The following is a 15,913-nucleotide window of genomic DNA, read 5'->3' as shown; positions in this document are numbered from 1 at the left end:
CGGGTGTGGGTGAGCAGGCTTGTCCCGGGCGATCGCCGTTAAACACCACACACCAAAGTGCGCGTTTCTGATGTTTTTTGCCAATACAGCAGCAGGCTCTGGGTTTGCTTCTTGTGTTTGGGAAGAACAGGACAGGTTTTTCTTCACATGGTGCAGTGACATGATCGTCCTGCCAGTGCCTGTGCACCTCACATCTGTATACGTGTGTGTATAGAGAGAGAAATGTATATATACTGTGTGCGGCAGAGCTCATGGCAGAGAGCAGCTCTTCTACATGCCACTGGTGGCAACAGCCAGCGTTATCTCCAGCACAGTGATACAGTCAACGGTGTGATTTAAAGAACAAACAATTGGGTAACTCAACTCCAACTCATGTACCTGTAGCGGAACACGCCCATATCAAATTTTACGTGTTTTAGCACCTGTCACGTGCTTGTAAAACTATATTGGCAATGGATTTACTTACTCTTTCTGAGGGCATTTCCACGTTTTACACAAGGGCAGGTATGTCGAAGAAGTGAGCCCTCACCTGCAGCTGGGTGCGGCTGGGCTGCTTGAGGGTGAAGGAGAGCTCAGGCCTTGCCCCAGTGATTCAGTCTCGAGGGGACGTTCAGCAGCTTTCCTTTTACTCCTGTTGAGCCACAGGCTTGCGAGCACATGAGGACGGTGACCCAGGTCCTAGGTGATGGTCTAGCATGGCATCAGCTTCAGAGCTGGGTCTCCCACCCCGTGGAAAGGTTAATTAGCTGCGGCTTCATACCATGCTAAAAGCACACATAAAGCTTTTGGCCAATTCATCCTGTAGTCCGGCGGGTGTGACCGCCTGAAGTGCACTCTGCAGCCAGCCTCTGAGCCACAGCGGCCTTGGGAAGTTCTGGATGGGGGTCAGAGGATGAAAAGTCGGAGGGCAGAACAGCCTTACTCTTCTCCTTGTTTTTGGCTTGATGCTAGAGGTTTTGAGGCCACAGGATAAGTCCCCGCTGTGGACAATGCACTCTGGAACATAAATTTTGTATCCACTTCCACTTTGCACCTCTTTATGTCCCGCAGGTCAAATGAAAAATGTGATTATTTTGTTTAATTGTATGGCTGGGATGGAGGTGGACCAAAATATTGTCTTGGCTGGCTGGGATAGGTTTTTGCCTCCCCTCACCCCTTCAGGCAGCACCAGCCCTTTTTCTGTCCCTTCAGGCAACTGTGGCCTGGGACCTTTCTCCTTAGCAGCTCCTGCCCCTACAAACAGCCGTACTTCTCCACATCTTATTCCTTCCAGGCTCTTCCACAGCCTATTTGAAATGCTTCTTGAGTCTTTTGCCTGATGTTAAGCGCTGTTGTGCTACCAATTCTGCAAAGACACAACTTGTATGAAATTTGCTGGAAAAATACCACTCATTTTCAGCTGATATATTTAACAGAGCATGGTGTAAAATGTTTAGCAGGTCATCATTTTAAAGAAATGCTTTAAAGACTTGCCTTCGAAAAGAATTCAAAATGTAGCATGCTTTACGTGGAAATGGTTGATCTGTTTCCTGGTCTGTGTAGCACTCAGCTGATGATCTGGATCTCCATTTTTGGGCCTCCTATTTACTAGTGCTCCTTTTTTTAATTTATTTGCAATTTCATAAGAACATTTCTTTGCTGATATTCTTGAGGGAGGGAGAAGAGACATGAGTAACTGATAGGAACTACTGAAATGGCTTTGTCTAAAGTTATAGACAACTATATACTTAAATTTCACACACGAAGGAAAGATCAAGTAGGGGAAAATACATTCTTTACGTTTGTTTGCCTTACCCACACATAAATATTTAAATTATATTGATGACTTAATTATTTTTTTTTTAATTCAGGAAAAAAGGTGTGCTGGTATCTGGAAGAGAGACCCGGGGAATTTCCTACAGTGCTTTATTGCTTTGCCTTCAAGCAATTAAATAGTTGCAGAGATGTTTCTAAGTCAAAGCAATCTCCTTGTTCAGCTGTTAACAGCCTGTTTGCTTCATCGTTAGTGATTTCATTTATTGAGTTAGTTAAAATATAAGCATGTTTTATTTTTATTTAAAAGGAAAAAGTTCGTAACCTGGAAAGAAGCTGTTGTTTACAGAGGGATTTGTGCTCAGTGTTGCTCCACCCACCCCTTTTGTGGTCGGCTGTAAGAGCAGAGCTGGCTCTTTAGGAAAAGGTGCTCCCAATTTTCTCTATTTGCCCTCATGGCCAGCATCATTTGTTTCAGAGCAGGCGAGGAAAAAAATAGAGAGGTGCTCAGATTCAAATCAGAGCACAGAAATCCACTTTACTGTCTAACTGAACCCAAGCGCAGAGCCTAATTAATTCCGTCCAAAGGAAGGAACATGGCGCAGAGCAGAGGAAGGACACGGCAGCCCTCCTTCCTGCTCTCCCTTGGACAACCCTTCTGTGAGGTCCCAGCAGGAGCCTGGTGGAGGGTCCTGATGGGTGCCGGTGTTCAGCTGCCTGTCCCTCGCTGGAACTGCCTGACACTGGAGCATCCCTGCGCATCCTTGCACCACCGCCATCTGCTCCAAGTCTGCCCAAGGGTGCTCAGATCAGGCAGAGAAGCTGCAGCGTGGGTGGGCAACATGTGAGCTCGACGGGAATGGAGCTCTGGGGCCGAAGGAACCCGCGGTGAGCCCCAGCAGGCCGGCGTGGTGCACACTCCCACCTAGCCCTGTGGTTCCAGCACTGTGATTTAGGAGCTGGCAGCGTGGTAGAGCCTTTTACCAAACGAGCTCCTAACAAAGACCCCTCCTAAGAGCAGCTGCTTCCTGGGGGAGGGAGCAAAGCTTGGCTCCATCCCGCGCTGCCGGGCCGAGGCTTCCTCGGTCCGTGCTCCAGGCACCTGCTGACAGTGGCACCTTGCAGTGCTCCTGGACATGGGTGCAGCCAACAAAGCACCTATTTTTCAATTATGTCTGTGAGACTGGGCTCACTGAATAGGTGCCTCTTCCTAACAGCTGCGTAATCCGTGACTGGAATAGAGTAACGTGCAGGACGGTAATGACGGTAATTACCAGGAAGCATTAGTAAAACCTGCACTTGAAAAAATGAAAAGGGTGTGTTTGCCTTTCTCAGAGGAAGAGTGCTGTTTGATGTTCTGCTCTTATCTTTGGCACTTGCTAAACAAGAGCTTGTGAACTGGCACCTGACTGTGGGTGCATGGGGAAGGAAGAAGAAATGGGCTGGCAATGGGACATGACCCGTATTTGAGACTAGGTATGCATCCCTCTGCTTGCTGTCTAGCACGAGGGCGGCAGCTGGGGCCGGACACCGCCCTGGGGCTGGACACCCTCCCGGCTCTCTGAGCCCCGTGGCCAGAGAGTCGAGTTGGAATGGGCAAAATTGGGAATACACCAACAGGAAGCTACTTGTATTTACATGTAAGGATGTGAGCCTGAAGTCCAACCAGTTACAAAGGCAGCATCAGGAATTAGTCATGCAGTTGTTTGTGAAATTACAGTCAACTAGGAAATAGTAGCAGCAAAAAATAATGTATATTTCCAGGTGAGTGAATCATACTGAACAGTTTTGCTTGTATACAAGAAATGCATCATTTGCAAAGTTTCCCAAGGTATTAATTTATCTCCCAATTATCAGGAAGGAGCCTGCCACCATACTGACGCACTTCACTGTCAGTGAATGGGTGAGACATCGATCTCGGTTCAGATCTGTCCAGAACTGTTAAAATCTGTTCAAAACAGGCTGAGGTGTAAGACTTCGCACAGACTATACAAGACCGCCTTGCTCATACCTGGGGGTCTATACCCAGAGACTACAGTACGTTATTTTAAAGTTTGTGCCGTTTTTGCATGTGGATCCTCTTGCTGATTAAAATGAGAAATCAGGAGTAGTGATGTATACATTTGCAATGGCAGGGATAGGGAAAAAAGCAAATTATTTTCTACAAGCTAGTGCAGCCAGTGCTCCAACGCTTGTGTCATGCTCCAGTCTGTGTCCTACATCCCCGACTCTCTCTGAGCATAAACACAGCAAAATTGGGGTTTTCTTTTTGTGCTCTTGAAAAATAAAGCACAAAATCTTCAGCAAGCAGCTCCTGTTCCTCTTGGCTTTGAGAAAGGAGACAGGCCCGACTGCCCTCTGTGAATGCCAGGAGAGTTCAGGGTGGGCTCCAGCATGGACAGGGGCTGCTGCGGCTGCCGCAGAACCGACTGCACCATGGGAGCACACTTTGTTTTAGTAAGAAGATGCTATTTGAAGTTCATTAAAAAATGTATCATGCTATTTCCCATGTGGATTTTGAGGGTCCTTCCTTATCAGAGACTCCCACTTCTATCTCCTAGAAGTTAATGACCCTGTTTTTATGAGAGTTGTGCTTTTAAAATCGCTTGTACCATACAGGACAGACCTGGAGCTTTCTGTCTTTTTCCCCAATCCTTATGCAACTCTCCCTGATTTTGGGGTGATTCCTTTTTCTAGATGTAGGTCAAAGCAAGTGGACAGTAGTAAGTCTCAATCAGTGGTGGAGGAAGAGATTTTTCTCTCTCTCAGATTGTTGAATCATTAAGAATTAAACATTACTGAAACAATAGTTTTCCTTTTCACACCCATCTTCTCCCCGCCAGGCTTTTGAGTGAAGATTAAAGATTGTTCTCGCTGTTTTCTGAAGGGGACAAGGAACACAAAGTTCTTGTCTTTGCTCTGAAATAAAGGTGAACCTTTAACTTGAGCTACCAGCGCTGGTGGAAACCCCAGGAGAGATAAGGCACTTTGCGTATTCTGCTTATTGATAGCAGTGGGGAATGAGGAAAGGGCAAGAATAGGATGAGCATTTCTCTGACTAATCAGGGAGAAATACAACGGTCTTGTCTCTGATCAGACTTTACTATATTTAGCATGAAGTAGGAAGAGGTTTTGCCCAAGTGAAAACAGTATTGCTACATGTTCACCGGTACTAGCTTCGCTTGCTGTTGGCCATACGAGTTGTGTGGCTGGGATTTTCTCCTGATGGATTTCAGAGCGGGCAGGGCAGGCTGTGCACTGCAGAGGCTTGAAACCCCTTGGAACTCAACCCTGCCTTCCGGCGCCCTTCACATCCCTGCAATGATGGAGGAAACTTTCTCTTGCAGTGACTTAAGTTACATTCTTATCCTTCCTGGAAGTTTTCTTCTTGAATCATGCTTTTGTCCTTTGCATAACCTTAGAAAAACATGCCACTTTTACAAAGGAACTATGAAATTATTGCAACAAGTGGTTGGTAAACAGGGACCTGTCCATCGTGCCCCGGGCAGCAAGCAAACCTCCCGTGAAAAGCTGCTTTTTTGCTGGGCTGGGCAGCTGGATCCCGAGGACATTTCAAGGAAAATTTGCTCTGCTGCTTTCACCCCTCTCAGCCAGCAGATGTGAGGTTTGAGGGAGTTTGATGTGCTGCCATGATTTTATACCAGCCGCCTGGCTGCGGCCATGCTGTCAGTGATCCGGGGCGGGACAGGACCCCTGTGTCCTGAGCCCTGGTCTCCTTCGTAGGGGCAATAACCAGGGATGCGCCGGGCACGAGTGCATCACAGGAGATTGCAGATTAAAAGGAATGGGGCTCATGCTGAGATGGGAGGGAGGCAGAGGAAAGCAGAGCAGAGAGGAGACTGAAAATGCCTGAGGAAGCCAGCCCCTCTCCATGTGCTGGCTCAAGCCACAGCGATCGCATGCGGTTTCCTTGTGGAAAAGGCAGATCAAGGGCTTGTAAAAAACAAGCACTGTCTTTTCCCAGCACCGCCGTATGCTGCCGGGGACCGTATCTAAGACACCTCAGGTAGCAGCACAGCATGATTATTTTTTCTTCCTTCCAGCAGATGCTGCCTTACCAGCCTGAGCTGGTGGAGAACAGAGAAACACACTCAGTCTTAATGGATCTTTGGTCTCTGTAGCAGGAGAAAACTGTTATAAGCTGCAGCAATTCATTGTGATCTGAATGAAAACTTGGCTTGCAGGTATTGCAAAATCCATTCTTGGTGCTGTGCAGACACTGCAAGTTCATCACCTGGAAAGGAAGGTCCTGTACACAGCCCCGGTGCAGATGCCGATCGTCCAGCTCCCGTTACTGTACACGCAGTGCCAGCTACCACAGCTCTTCATGCTCCAGCCTTGTTTATCATGAAGGAAATCTGCTAGGAGTAGCTAGCGAACCTCTGCGTTGAAGATGGACGTGCTGCTTCTGAAGCTCCTGCAGTGCAGCTGCTTCTGGGGGTGGAGAAGGGCCGCGCCACTGCATGCGCTCAAAGTATTTCTGAATTGGATTCATCTGGCTGCTGAAAAATGCTTTAGTGCCTGCAGCAGCTGCTGAAATTAGGAGGAAATGAAATACCTTCTTCTAGATTAGATATTGCAAAAACTCTCATCCCAGCCTGTGTAAAAGTTCAACTGCTTCCTTTGTTTATGAGGTGAAGGATATTTTTGTCAACTCCGGTGTCTGATTTTTTTTATTTTTAAATAAAGCTCTGTTTCTCTATTTATTGGAAGTCTAAAACCTCTTTGTACTCTTAAAATCAGCCTTTCGCAGCTGGGCTTTTCATTAAAGGTGCTGATAGGTCATGTGTTATCGCTGGTGACCTTCAAGAACAGTAAAGGGCAGGTTTTGATCCTGAAGGTGATGGTGGGAAAAGATGAAGCCCTCCTACCGGCGTCGTTCCAGGCAAGGGCCCCCTGTGGCTCCTTTCCATATCTCCTTCTTGCAGCCGTAGTATCGCAAGGGTGGTTTGAGGACTTTTTCTCTCTTTGCCTTTCCCCGTTCAGTGAGTCTAACCAGCAGCAGTTCCTCCTGTGCTGGGCATAGGAAGAGAAATGCATGAGCTAGATTCTAACACTTCTGCAGCCATGAGATGTACAGGTCACTAATCAGCCTGGACCTGACTTCTGTACCTGGTAAAGGCTGTTCATAACATGGATCCCTCTCTTTTTTGTGTGTGTGCATTTGTGACAAGGCCGTTGCTTGTTAGACTTGGAAGATGGCTGTGGTGGAGCTGGCGAAGAGCTGCCTTTGGCTATCCCCAAGCGTCCACACGCTCCAACTCTACGTCTGGCTCTCGTCAGATGCAGTGAGGGCTTGGTCCAGGCACTTGTCCTGCCTAGGCTGCTCTACTCTGGTTAAACGCACTGGCTTAAGTTATTCCTGGTCCATACTGAAATGAAAAGAAAACCAGACCCTCAGTGTTTGTTTGTCATGGAGATTTTACAGTTGGTGGAGAGAAGCTGGTCTTGTAATGGAAATAGCAGAGAGGGCTGCCCAGGTGGTCATGGGGACTCCCTGAAGCCACTGGGTGATCTACCCTGTCCTTCAGACCATGGGCTCTTTGGGGCAGGGATTCTGGTGTGACTCCCCGTGACTGTACTTTAGTAACCTTCTGTGACACAAACAGTATTTCATATACCCAGAGCAGCAGTTTTATGGCGGTAGTGATATTCCTCGATTAGCAGGAGGCAGAGCTCCACCTTTGTGAGGCGTGCGTGGCTTTCTTGAAGCAGGCTGCAAACCATCGGCAGTTATTACGGGGGAAAACTTGTGTATCCTCCGTCTTGTCAAAGCTGGACAGTCCGCTCCTATATGTTCCTTGTTGCTTTTGAGGAGCACTTGTGCTGATCCAGAGGCCATCTGGCATGGCCTGTCCTTCGGTTTCGCAGGTAGCGTCTCTTTAGACTGATACGACGTTGACTCATTAGATCAATCTCTTGAGTGGACAGTTTCTTGACATCAAACTTGACAACAAGTGAATGATACTTGATACTCAAGGATAAGAACTGCAGAGCCTTGAACAGAGCTCTTGGGGATGACACCAGAGGTAGTGTTATCTCTGAGTAGTGCCTGGTCATTCTGGCCCCCATACCTCTGTTCTGCATCACAGTGACCTATGCTTCTGCAATATGCTTTCCCAGTAACTAATTATTGAGTTTCGAGTAGTTTCGCTCATGCTTTGCTTTACCTGAGATCCTTGTCACCAGCCAATCTCGCCCAGAAAATCGGCTCTCCAAACTGCATGGCTGGCTCTTCAGTCTCAGGTCACTTCCAAACCTCCATGTAGCTTCACCTTCCTGTTTAACATTTGATCCTATGTTTTCCACATCCCCCTTCCGCTTGAATTCCCTGAAAAGGGTGAAAAAAAAAGCTTTTTGGAAAGCTTTAGGGACTAGCTATAGGCAAAAAACCAAGGCGGTTTCCTACTCTTCTTGTTTTCACCAACACTCGCAGTACCTGCCGACATGCTGTTTGAACCTCCCCTGGCCATCTCCTCAGCTCCTCTGAGGTCTTCATTGGCTTTGGCTTTTCCCACTCAGGGAACTTTTACTCTCTTGGAAACACGTTGCATTTTGTGTTTGCTCCGAGACAGGAAACCAATCAAATGTGCTCTGTTGAGAGTCCTGGTTCCAGCTGTTCCCAAGAGCCATGTAACAGAGCCATGTAAAGGCAAGCTTGGCCCCGGCTCGGCTGGCAAGGCAAAGCCTGTGAGCGTGGGTATGATGACAGGGAGTCGGCGAAGGGTTTGCCACCTCAGAGACCGGTATCTTCTACATAAACATGATCATAAAGAATAAATTCTCTGGATGAAGCGATTTCCTCTCTCGCCATAAAAACCTTATCTTTTGAGCCAGGCAGGTAAACCTGTTAAAACAATACATGTTCCCTTTGTGAACAGAGGGACGGGGGGTCTGATTCTGGGGCTGCTGAGGGCAGCGAGCAGCTCCTGTCTGGCTTCGTGAGCCAGGAAGTGCCCTGGAGATGCCACCGAAGGGGTTTTCCCACCAAATCTGTGCACGGGACTGAAGCGCTCTGTCTATAACTTTCCCTTCCAATGGAGGACAGAGATCCAGCAGCAATAGATCAAACTACAATGAAAACACTTCCTTTGTCCCCAGAAACTGCCATCCTGCTGTGTAGGAGCAGCCTTACATGCTCATAAAATGCAAACCATGGTCCTATTCATCCTATTTTCTGGACATCCAGAAGGAATCTTGTTTGGCTTCCTATTCAGATTCTGGGGGTTTTTTTGGTAGCTGAAAAATCATCCACAGCTGTTGCTGAGGGTTTTAAGACGCCAGGCATAACTGGAAAATGAAAGGGAAGGCAGGGCTAAGCCTCTCAATTTGGGCTCCAGTAATGATAATGATTCAATTTAGGCTTCATCAAAGAAGAAGGGGAGGGAGGACGGAGAAGGCGGTTTGATCACACGGGTGCCCATCAGCCAAGTCATAACCTGAGGCATGCTAAATGCAGCAGTTCAGTGAAAGGACAGGCTTTCCGGGGCTGCAGTTACCGGTCCTGCAGTGCCTCCGGGCAGAAGGAGCTGGTCCATGGGAAGAGCTGCTGGTCACCCTGGGTGGGTATGGGCACCTGGCTTGATGTGGGACAGAGCACAGGGCTCTTGGAGCTGTCTCCATTGCGTATTTACATCTGAAAAACTTTGGGACTTTTTCAGTTACACCCTGGGGTTGTGTTCATCCTTTGATCTGGCAATGTTGGCACTGGCATCTCCCGTTAGTTTCTGAGAGCGTGCAAACGCCGATATAGCTACCAGAAATCCCTCTGAAGTGATGTGTCTTAGCAGACAGAACAAAGCAGCAAAGAGAAGAGATTTGTAACAGTTAACACACACGTCAAGTTGTGCCTGACTTGTGCTTTACAACAAGCCATGTTCTTAATCAGCCTTTGGGACCGGTTGAGAGCGTGGCCCAAGCCGCAGGCAACTCCGACAGGCATGTCCATGCAATATAGCCGTAACCACAACACCTCCGGCCCTGGAAATACACTGCAGTTCACAGCAGGTGTTGCTGCCCCACTGACCTCCTGGACAGCCCGGGATGATAAACCGACCCAGCCGCAGGGTCCGGCTCGCTTACCGGCATTATTCTAGTGAGGATGTGATGTGATAAGATAAGCTGTCTTCCCCAGCTCGCTGAACTATGCCCCCGCCATCTGCACCTGGGATATTTGCATGCTAAAAGCAAGGGGGCAGGTAAAAGGCACGCGGTAGTTTGCCAAATTACGGAATTTCTGCGAACGGTACTGGGTGGAGGAGGAAGCGCGGGAACGCCTGCGCCCTGCCTCCCGCTCCAGCATATTTAACCGCGGGAGTCGTGCCCGGAGCCGCATCTCTGCTCAGCTGCCCTGGGGAGGGAGGAGAGGCTTGGGGAAGATGAGCTGCGGCAGGTACCCAGTGGATGTGAAGGCTGTAGGCTTGATGCAATGCAGAAAGCAGAAGGTACTTTGATTTTTTTTATTTATTTATTTATTCTTAAATATTTACAAATCAGGAAAGTAGAGGGCTTTTGCAGTTACTCTTACAGGGGTATACTTGCTCATTTCCCCGCTGTGTCAGGATTAGAGGTCTAGGTCAGAGGTCTTGGACTCATTTTTAAATGGTCTTAATATCATAAGAAAACGGTTATCTTGGATTCTGCTGTCTTTCTGTTCACAGTGTCATAAAATTATTCTGGTTTTAACAATTATTACCCATTTGGGGCCCTAAATCAAGGAAATAGGTTCATAGGTCTAATATTTAATTTTTTTAATGTGACAGTCTTGCAGTCCAAAGCCAGAACTAAACCACAGGTCCTGGCAAATGTTCATTGCTTGAAAGCATCCAATATTGAACACTGTAATTAAAAAAAATGCACTCCTTTTCCCTTTTATTTTTCCAGAACTACATGATGTTTGTGTCTTGGTCAGATCAGAACAACATTCTCATCTACCGGACATTTGAAGACTTTAAGAGATTCCATGTAAGTTAATATTTCCCTGAAAACAGGATCCCCGTCCTGGGGAGGGGCAAAGGAGCCCAACTGCATATCAGGGCTGCGAAGAATCACTGTTCTCTCCTCCTCCTCATTTTTAGAAAGAGCTGAAGAGAAAATTCCCCATTGAGAGCGGCTCACTCAGGAGATCTGACCGGACAATACCCAGGCTTAAAGGTAAGGAGAACAAATCTCTGATGGACCAAACACGACAGAGCTGTTGAGGACAGTCGTAACTGATGACAGAGACTTCAGGTTCTGGGTCTGACCTTCCTCTGGAACAGATTAACAGCTCACATCTGCTCGTGGCATGGTACTGCTGGGTTACATCAACACGCTTGGGTCTGTTACTGACTTAAAATAACCCAGAAAGATTTTTTTTTTTAATAGACAATTGCACTTGGTAAATTGTTACCCTTCAAATATTGACGCAGAATTCTTTGCCACATTTATGTGTGAACAAAGATAAATTTCAGATATTCAAAAATTGTATCAGGCACTATTAAAAATGACAGGGAGGCACAGGCAGCTTCTGCCTCGGCTTCTTACAGTTTGGGCTTGTGCGGGGAAGGTGAGGGCACCCCCGTGTTCAGGCAAAAGATGCTGCTCTCAAGGCACCCACATCTGTTTTTGTCTTACACCAGCTTTGCTCTTGTTATTTTAAAGATGCAAACGTGAAGCAGAGGAAGAGTGGGAAGCTGAACAGGTGCCTGGAGATACTGAAACTGCTGGAAACTTACTCCCAGCAGCTGCTGAAAACAGATGCTAAAATCTCCGAGGGTGAAGATGTGATTCAGTTTTTCAAGGCACAGACCCAAGACCTAGATCCCTCCTTTCCTGAAAACAGGTATGAAATCATATTTGTGTTTTTTGTTTGTCTGTATCTTCATGAAACAGAAATGTTATAGCTATATAGACATCTATAGAAGAGAAACAACAGTTTCATACCAGGACAGCAGAGCAGGGAAGTTCTGATGAAGGCTTTAATGCATATTTATGTTGTTTCTGATGCCTAAGCTTTTCTTAGCCTACCGCATACACGATTTTACCAAAATTAATACTAAACTCAACCTTCCATGTAAGTTTTCAGTAAACTGATATTAAACTTTACTCTTCAGTGTTGTGATCATGCCATCAGAAATTGGAGGGGAAAAGAAAAACCAGCCGCAGCAGCAGCTCTCCTCCATTACACTCCCCCAGGCATCCCAGAGCTACAGATGCATTGAAACCTTTGAAACCAAAGACACAAAGAACAAGACTTTCAAAGTCACCAAGAAGGAAATTGTTGAAGTCTTAATCAAGGACATGACTGGTATGTGTGATAGGGATTCTTCCGTCTCGGGGATGGATGGTGTAGATTGAGTCGCAGCTTGGCAAATGCCGAGTCGGTAGCATCCCGCGTGGGGGCAGGTATTTGTACGTGTGGCATACTTACCCAAATTTACACGGAAGGTGTCAGCACGGCATCGGCCAGGCACCAACCCGCTCTGCAGGACGTCCCTCCTGTCTCTTGTGGCAGAGCAGCCCCTGCCCAGGGATTATGATCATTTGTCTACTTGCAGGCTGTTGAAACCATTTTTTTTTTTTTTTTTTTTCCGGTTTGCTGCAGGATGGTGGCTAGTGGAAAACGCAGACAAGCAGATAGCCTGGTTCCCTGCCTCATACCTGGAAAAGATTGATGTCCACAAAGACATCCAGAATGCCTTGAGTTCAAATGAGGAGGGTAAGTCTGCTTCTGGCTCCCTGGGACACCATGTTCTTCATTCAGAAAACGAGTTCTGCAAAAACCCCACTGCTTTAACCATTGCTCAGGGTCCCTGCCTTCATCTTCGGAGCTCTGACTCTTCTGATCAGCTCTGCCACCAGCTGTGGGTCTCAGAGCAAATCAGTCTTTTTCAGGGACACTGGCCCTACAGCTCTCGCTTGCTCCCCAGCACTGCCGAGCTGATCAGTCACAGGGATGGAGTCATTTTCTCTGCAAGGCAAAACCTCCCCCTTCTCTCTGCAGGCAGCCTGCACTTTGTCATGCGGGCCTACGAGTCTCAGAAGGCAGATGAGCTCTCACTGAACCACGGTGTCGTCGTGGAGGTGATGAGGAAATCTGACGATGGCTGGTGGCTGATCCGGTAAGGAGGCTTTTCTGAAGCTCTCATTCCTCAAGGGAGCCAGTTACCTGCTGTGGGTGCTTCTTGTCTGCTCCTCCCCAAGTTGGGTGCAGAGGAACCCCCCAAGTTGACTGCCCTTGGCTAGGGATGGTTTTCCCCTTCCTCATGCCCCACATACAGCACTGGGCTGAGTCCTCCCCTGCTTCCCCCGGGTGCTCTGCTCCCTCCCCTTGGTCTGAGCTGCGAGAAGGGCCCTTTTCAGTGTTGCTTTTCATCCTTCCCCCTCAGATACAACGGCCGTACTGGCTACATGCCCTCCATGTGCCTCCAGCCCTACAAGAATCCTCACCACAAGCTCCAGACCATCATAAGCTGTGGGCTCAACGTCTCCACCCCGAACCTCTGCTCCACTCTGATGGCTCCTCAGCCCCGGGGTGAGGCCCTGGGGCAGCAGGGGTTGCAGGCTTGCTCTTCCTTTGACCGGAGTGAAGAGGACGTGAGCTCTCTGAGAAGCAGATCAAGGTCTCTGCCCAGGGCCAGCTCCACCCCGGACCTGGAGTCAGACAGCTTGTCCCTCAGCTCAGGGAGCAGCAGTGAGCGAGATGGCCGGCTGAGCTGGAAGCCTGACTTGTCAAGGTCTCTGCCCGAAGTCGAGCAGGCCAGCTCCCCCCTGGGGCATGCCTTGGCCATGCACAGCAGCAAGTCTCCACGCCTCACCCACAAGGACAGGAACGATTCTGGCTTTGTGGAGTCATCTGCAGCTGATCTAAGTTACCCCCTCACTGACCCTGACTTGGCCGCTCGTGTCCCCAAGGTGCCTGTGCGTCCCTCAGCCCATGAGATCCTCCAGAAGTGCAGCACCATCACGAAGCGAGCCGTGCAGCAGTCTTCCTCCCGGCCGGCACTCCAGGGTCTGCTCCCTCTCCCAAGCGTGCACTAGTGCCCCTGGGACAGGCACAGACCCAGCCCTGAGCCAGCACCACAACCAGGAGCCAGGCACCCTCCTCGCCAAAGCCCTGCAGGAACCGTGGGCAGCAGCACGGGGAGCATCAGGGCTTGGGACTTGTCACTTTCCAAGGACACAGTTAGATCCCGACGGAACATGCACGCAAACATTGCCTCCCTGGGTAACACCGACTCGTGCTGCAGCTTGCACAGGGAGGCTGGGGAGCCAAGGGGGCTTTACTGGAGTTAGTGGGAAAGGATTTAGTGGTTTAACTTATCAGGGGAGTCATGGCAGCTGCGGATCTGGCAGCTCCTGTGTCAGTTAGAGGTCGCTTCAGATTCAGTTAATTCTCCCTCAGGCAGGTATTTATCCTGCAGTGTAGTATGTGAAAATTTCACAAGAACAGCAGAGTGACACTCAGACAGAGTAAGTGACAGAGTCACCCAGGAAATCCAGAGCTACAGTTACTGGTATGGGACAGGGATGGGATGATGCAGCTGTGTGAACATCATTTACCTGAAGCCCTTATTTCTTTTTTTTTTTTTTTAAATGCTTTGGTTTTTGGTGTTTGTTTGGGGTTTTTGGTTGTTTTTGGTTTTTTTAAAGGTTAGATCAGCTTGGGTAGTGGAGAACTGGCCATCAAATACATGAATTGGCTGGATCTGCTGAATGGCTGTGAGAACAAAAAAACCTGTTGGCTAGGAACCTCATCTCTGACCGTTCCCTACAGCGACGTCTGTGCAGGCACAGAAACAAAAATGGTTGTAGTACAGCTTGTTTCCCAACTGGCTGAGGGGAACAGAGCTCATTTTTATGAACAAAACATTCCCCTTTCAAGGGGGTCTGATAATTGCTGTGAGTTTCAGTAGCTCTCATCCTAAACTCATTCGCTAGAATTGAGTTAGAAAAATAGTTACAGGAAACATTAAGATTTTTATATAGATTATTACCTTTAGTTATTTTCCCAGGTATCTGTTAATTTTTTTTTTTTTTGAAACAAGCAATTTAACTAACTTGTGAGGTATTTATGTTGTTCTAAATTTTATACATTTTTGTCTCTAAAATAAAATACATGTAAATATCTACGAAGACTGTTTGTTTTTTATACTTCAAAAATTTTGCTAGCTGGGGAATTAAAATGGCACTTCTCTCCTTCCCAGGCACTGGCACTAACATTCAGGGCAGGCACAGCAAAGAAAATGTTCAATGACACACCACCACGGATCAATACACACTGCCTAGCTGGGCTTTGGGATATGATACATTGCCAGTAGTTGCTCCCAACTCAGTAAAGTCTTTAAATCCCCCGGAAAGACGAACTGCTTGCTCGGAGCCAGGTTCTGACTTTTCTCCAAACTAAGTGCTGTTTAAGTGTCTGGGCCTGAAAATTCAGGGTGTGAAAATACAAAAGGAAAGCATAGCTTGGCCAAAGGAATGGCCCCTTCCTCTCACTAAGCCCCAAGGAGACCGAATGCTGCACTTGTTTTAGAAATTCAAACTTTAAAAATTTATTATAAAATACAGGAATAGTCCAGTTGCCATACCTTGTGGGAAAGCAGTTCAGACTCTCCCCTCTGGAAAGAGCAACTGGTGGGAGGAGGGTCACAAAGTCATGTCTTCCTGCTGGGGCGCATCAGCCAGCCGCATGTTTTGCCACATGAAATCAATGAACATGGAGGCCTGTAGCAATCGGCTCAGTCTCTGAAAATGGCGCTCTGCAAAGAGAGAAATCCGTGGGTAGCATCACAGGAGAGAAAGCTCGCCAGAACGGGGTGCAAAAACCTCTCTTCTCTTTAGACCATGGCAAACGGGGAATATTCCTAACACAAAGACCGTGGGCTCACAGCCCAGCCCTGCGGCGTGACTCACCGGTGTAAGGCAGCAGGGACTCCACAGCTGATTTAATGCCCGAGTACTGCAGGAGGCTGTCTGGTGCTTCGTGCTTCAGGAGGGTTTCAATGACAACTTGAGCTTCGTGGCAGTTTCGAGAGTTTGTATTCCACGTCACCAAGAATGTTAAGACAGCCTCTAGGGAGGAAGGAAATCTGTACAGGCTAGCTGTGCCACGGGCACTGGCACGCAGGAGATGCCAAGTTAGAAAGCATCTCTTCTG

The 15,913-nt window shown here is 48.0% G+C and overlaps 2 protein-coding genes across 2 annotated transcripts in view; one reads left to right on the top strand and one right to left on the bottom strand.

The window, feature by feature from the left end:
- The first annotated feature begins 10,170 nt into the window (after positions 1–10,170).
- On the top strand, positions 10,171–13,794 carry NOXO1 (NADPH oxidase organizer 1). The gene is made up of 8 exons (XM_010288435.1): positions 10,171–10,217; positions 10,657–10,737; positions 10,851–10,926; positions 11,416–11,596; positions 11,868–12,061; positions 12,359–12,472; positions 12,758–12,875; positions 13,143–13,794. The coding sequence occupies exons 1-8, from the start codon at positions 10,197–10,199 to the stop codon at positions 13,792–13,794; spliced, it is 1,437 nt and encodes a 478-aa protein (XP_010286737.1). The 5' UTR covers positions 10,171–10,196.
- A 1,515-nt stretch (positions 13,795–15,309) lies between these two features.
- TBL3 (transducin (beta)-like 3) overlaps positions 15,310–15,913 on the bottom strand; it is a 6,828-nt gene continuing 6,224 nt past the window's right edge. Inside the window, exons 12-13 of the mRNA XM_010288434.1 lie at positions 15,670–15,828; positions 15,310–15,515 (exon numbers count right to left, since the gene is read on the bottom strand). Of these exons, the coding sequence (XP_010286736.1) occupies positions 15,403–15,515; positions 15,670–15,828 (272 nt within the window). The 3' untranslated portion in view covers positions 15,310–15,402. The remainder of the gene's footprint in view (positions 15,516–15,669; positions 15,829–15,913) is intronic.

The sequence above is a fragment of the Phaethon lepturus genome, unplaced genomic scaffold, assembly GCF_000687285.1.
Source record: "Phaethon lepturus isolate BGI_N335 unplaced genomic scaffold, ASM68728v1 scaffold57075, whole genome shotgun sequence".
Taxonomy (NCBI): Eukaryota; Metazoa; Chordata; class Aves; order Phaethontiformes; family Phaethontidae; genus Phaethon; species Phaethon lepturus.
The sequence above is the reverse complement of the archived record's forward strand: the minus strand, read 5'-3'. Positions and strand labels throughout refer to the sequence as shown.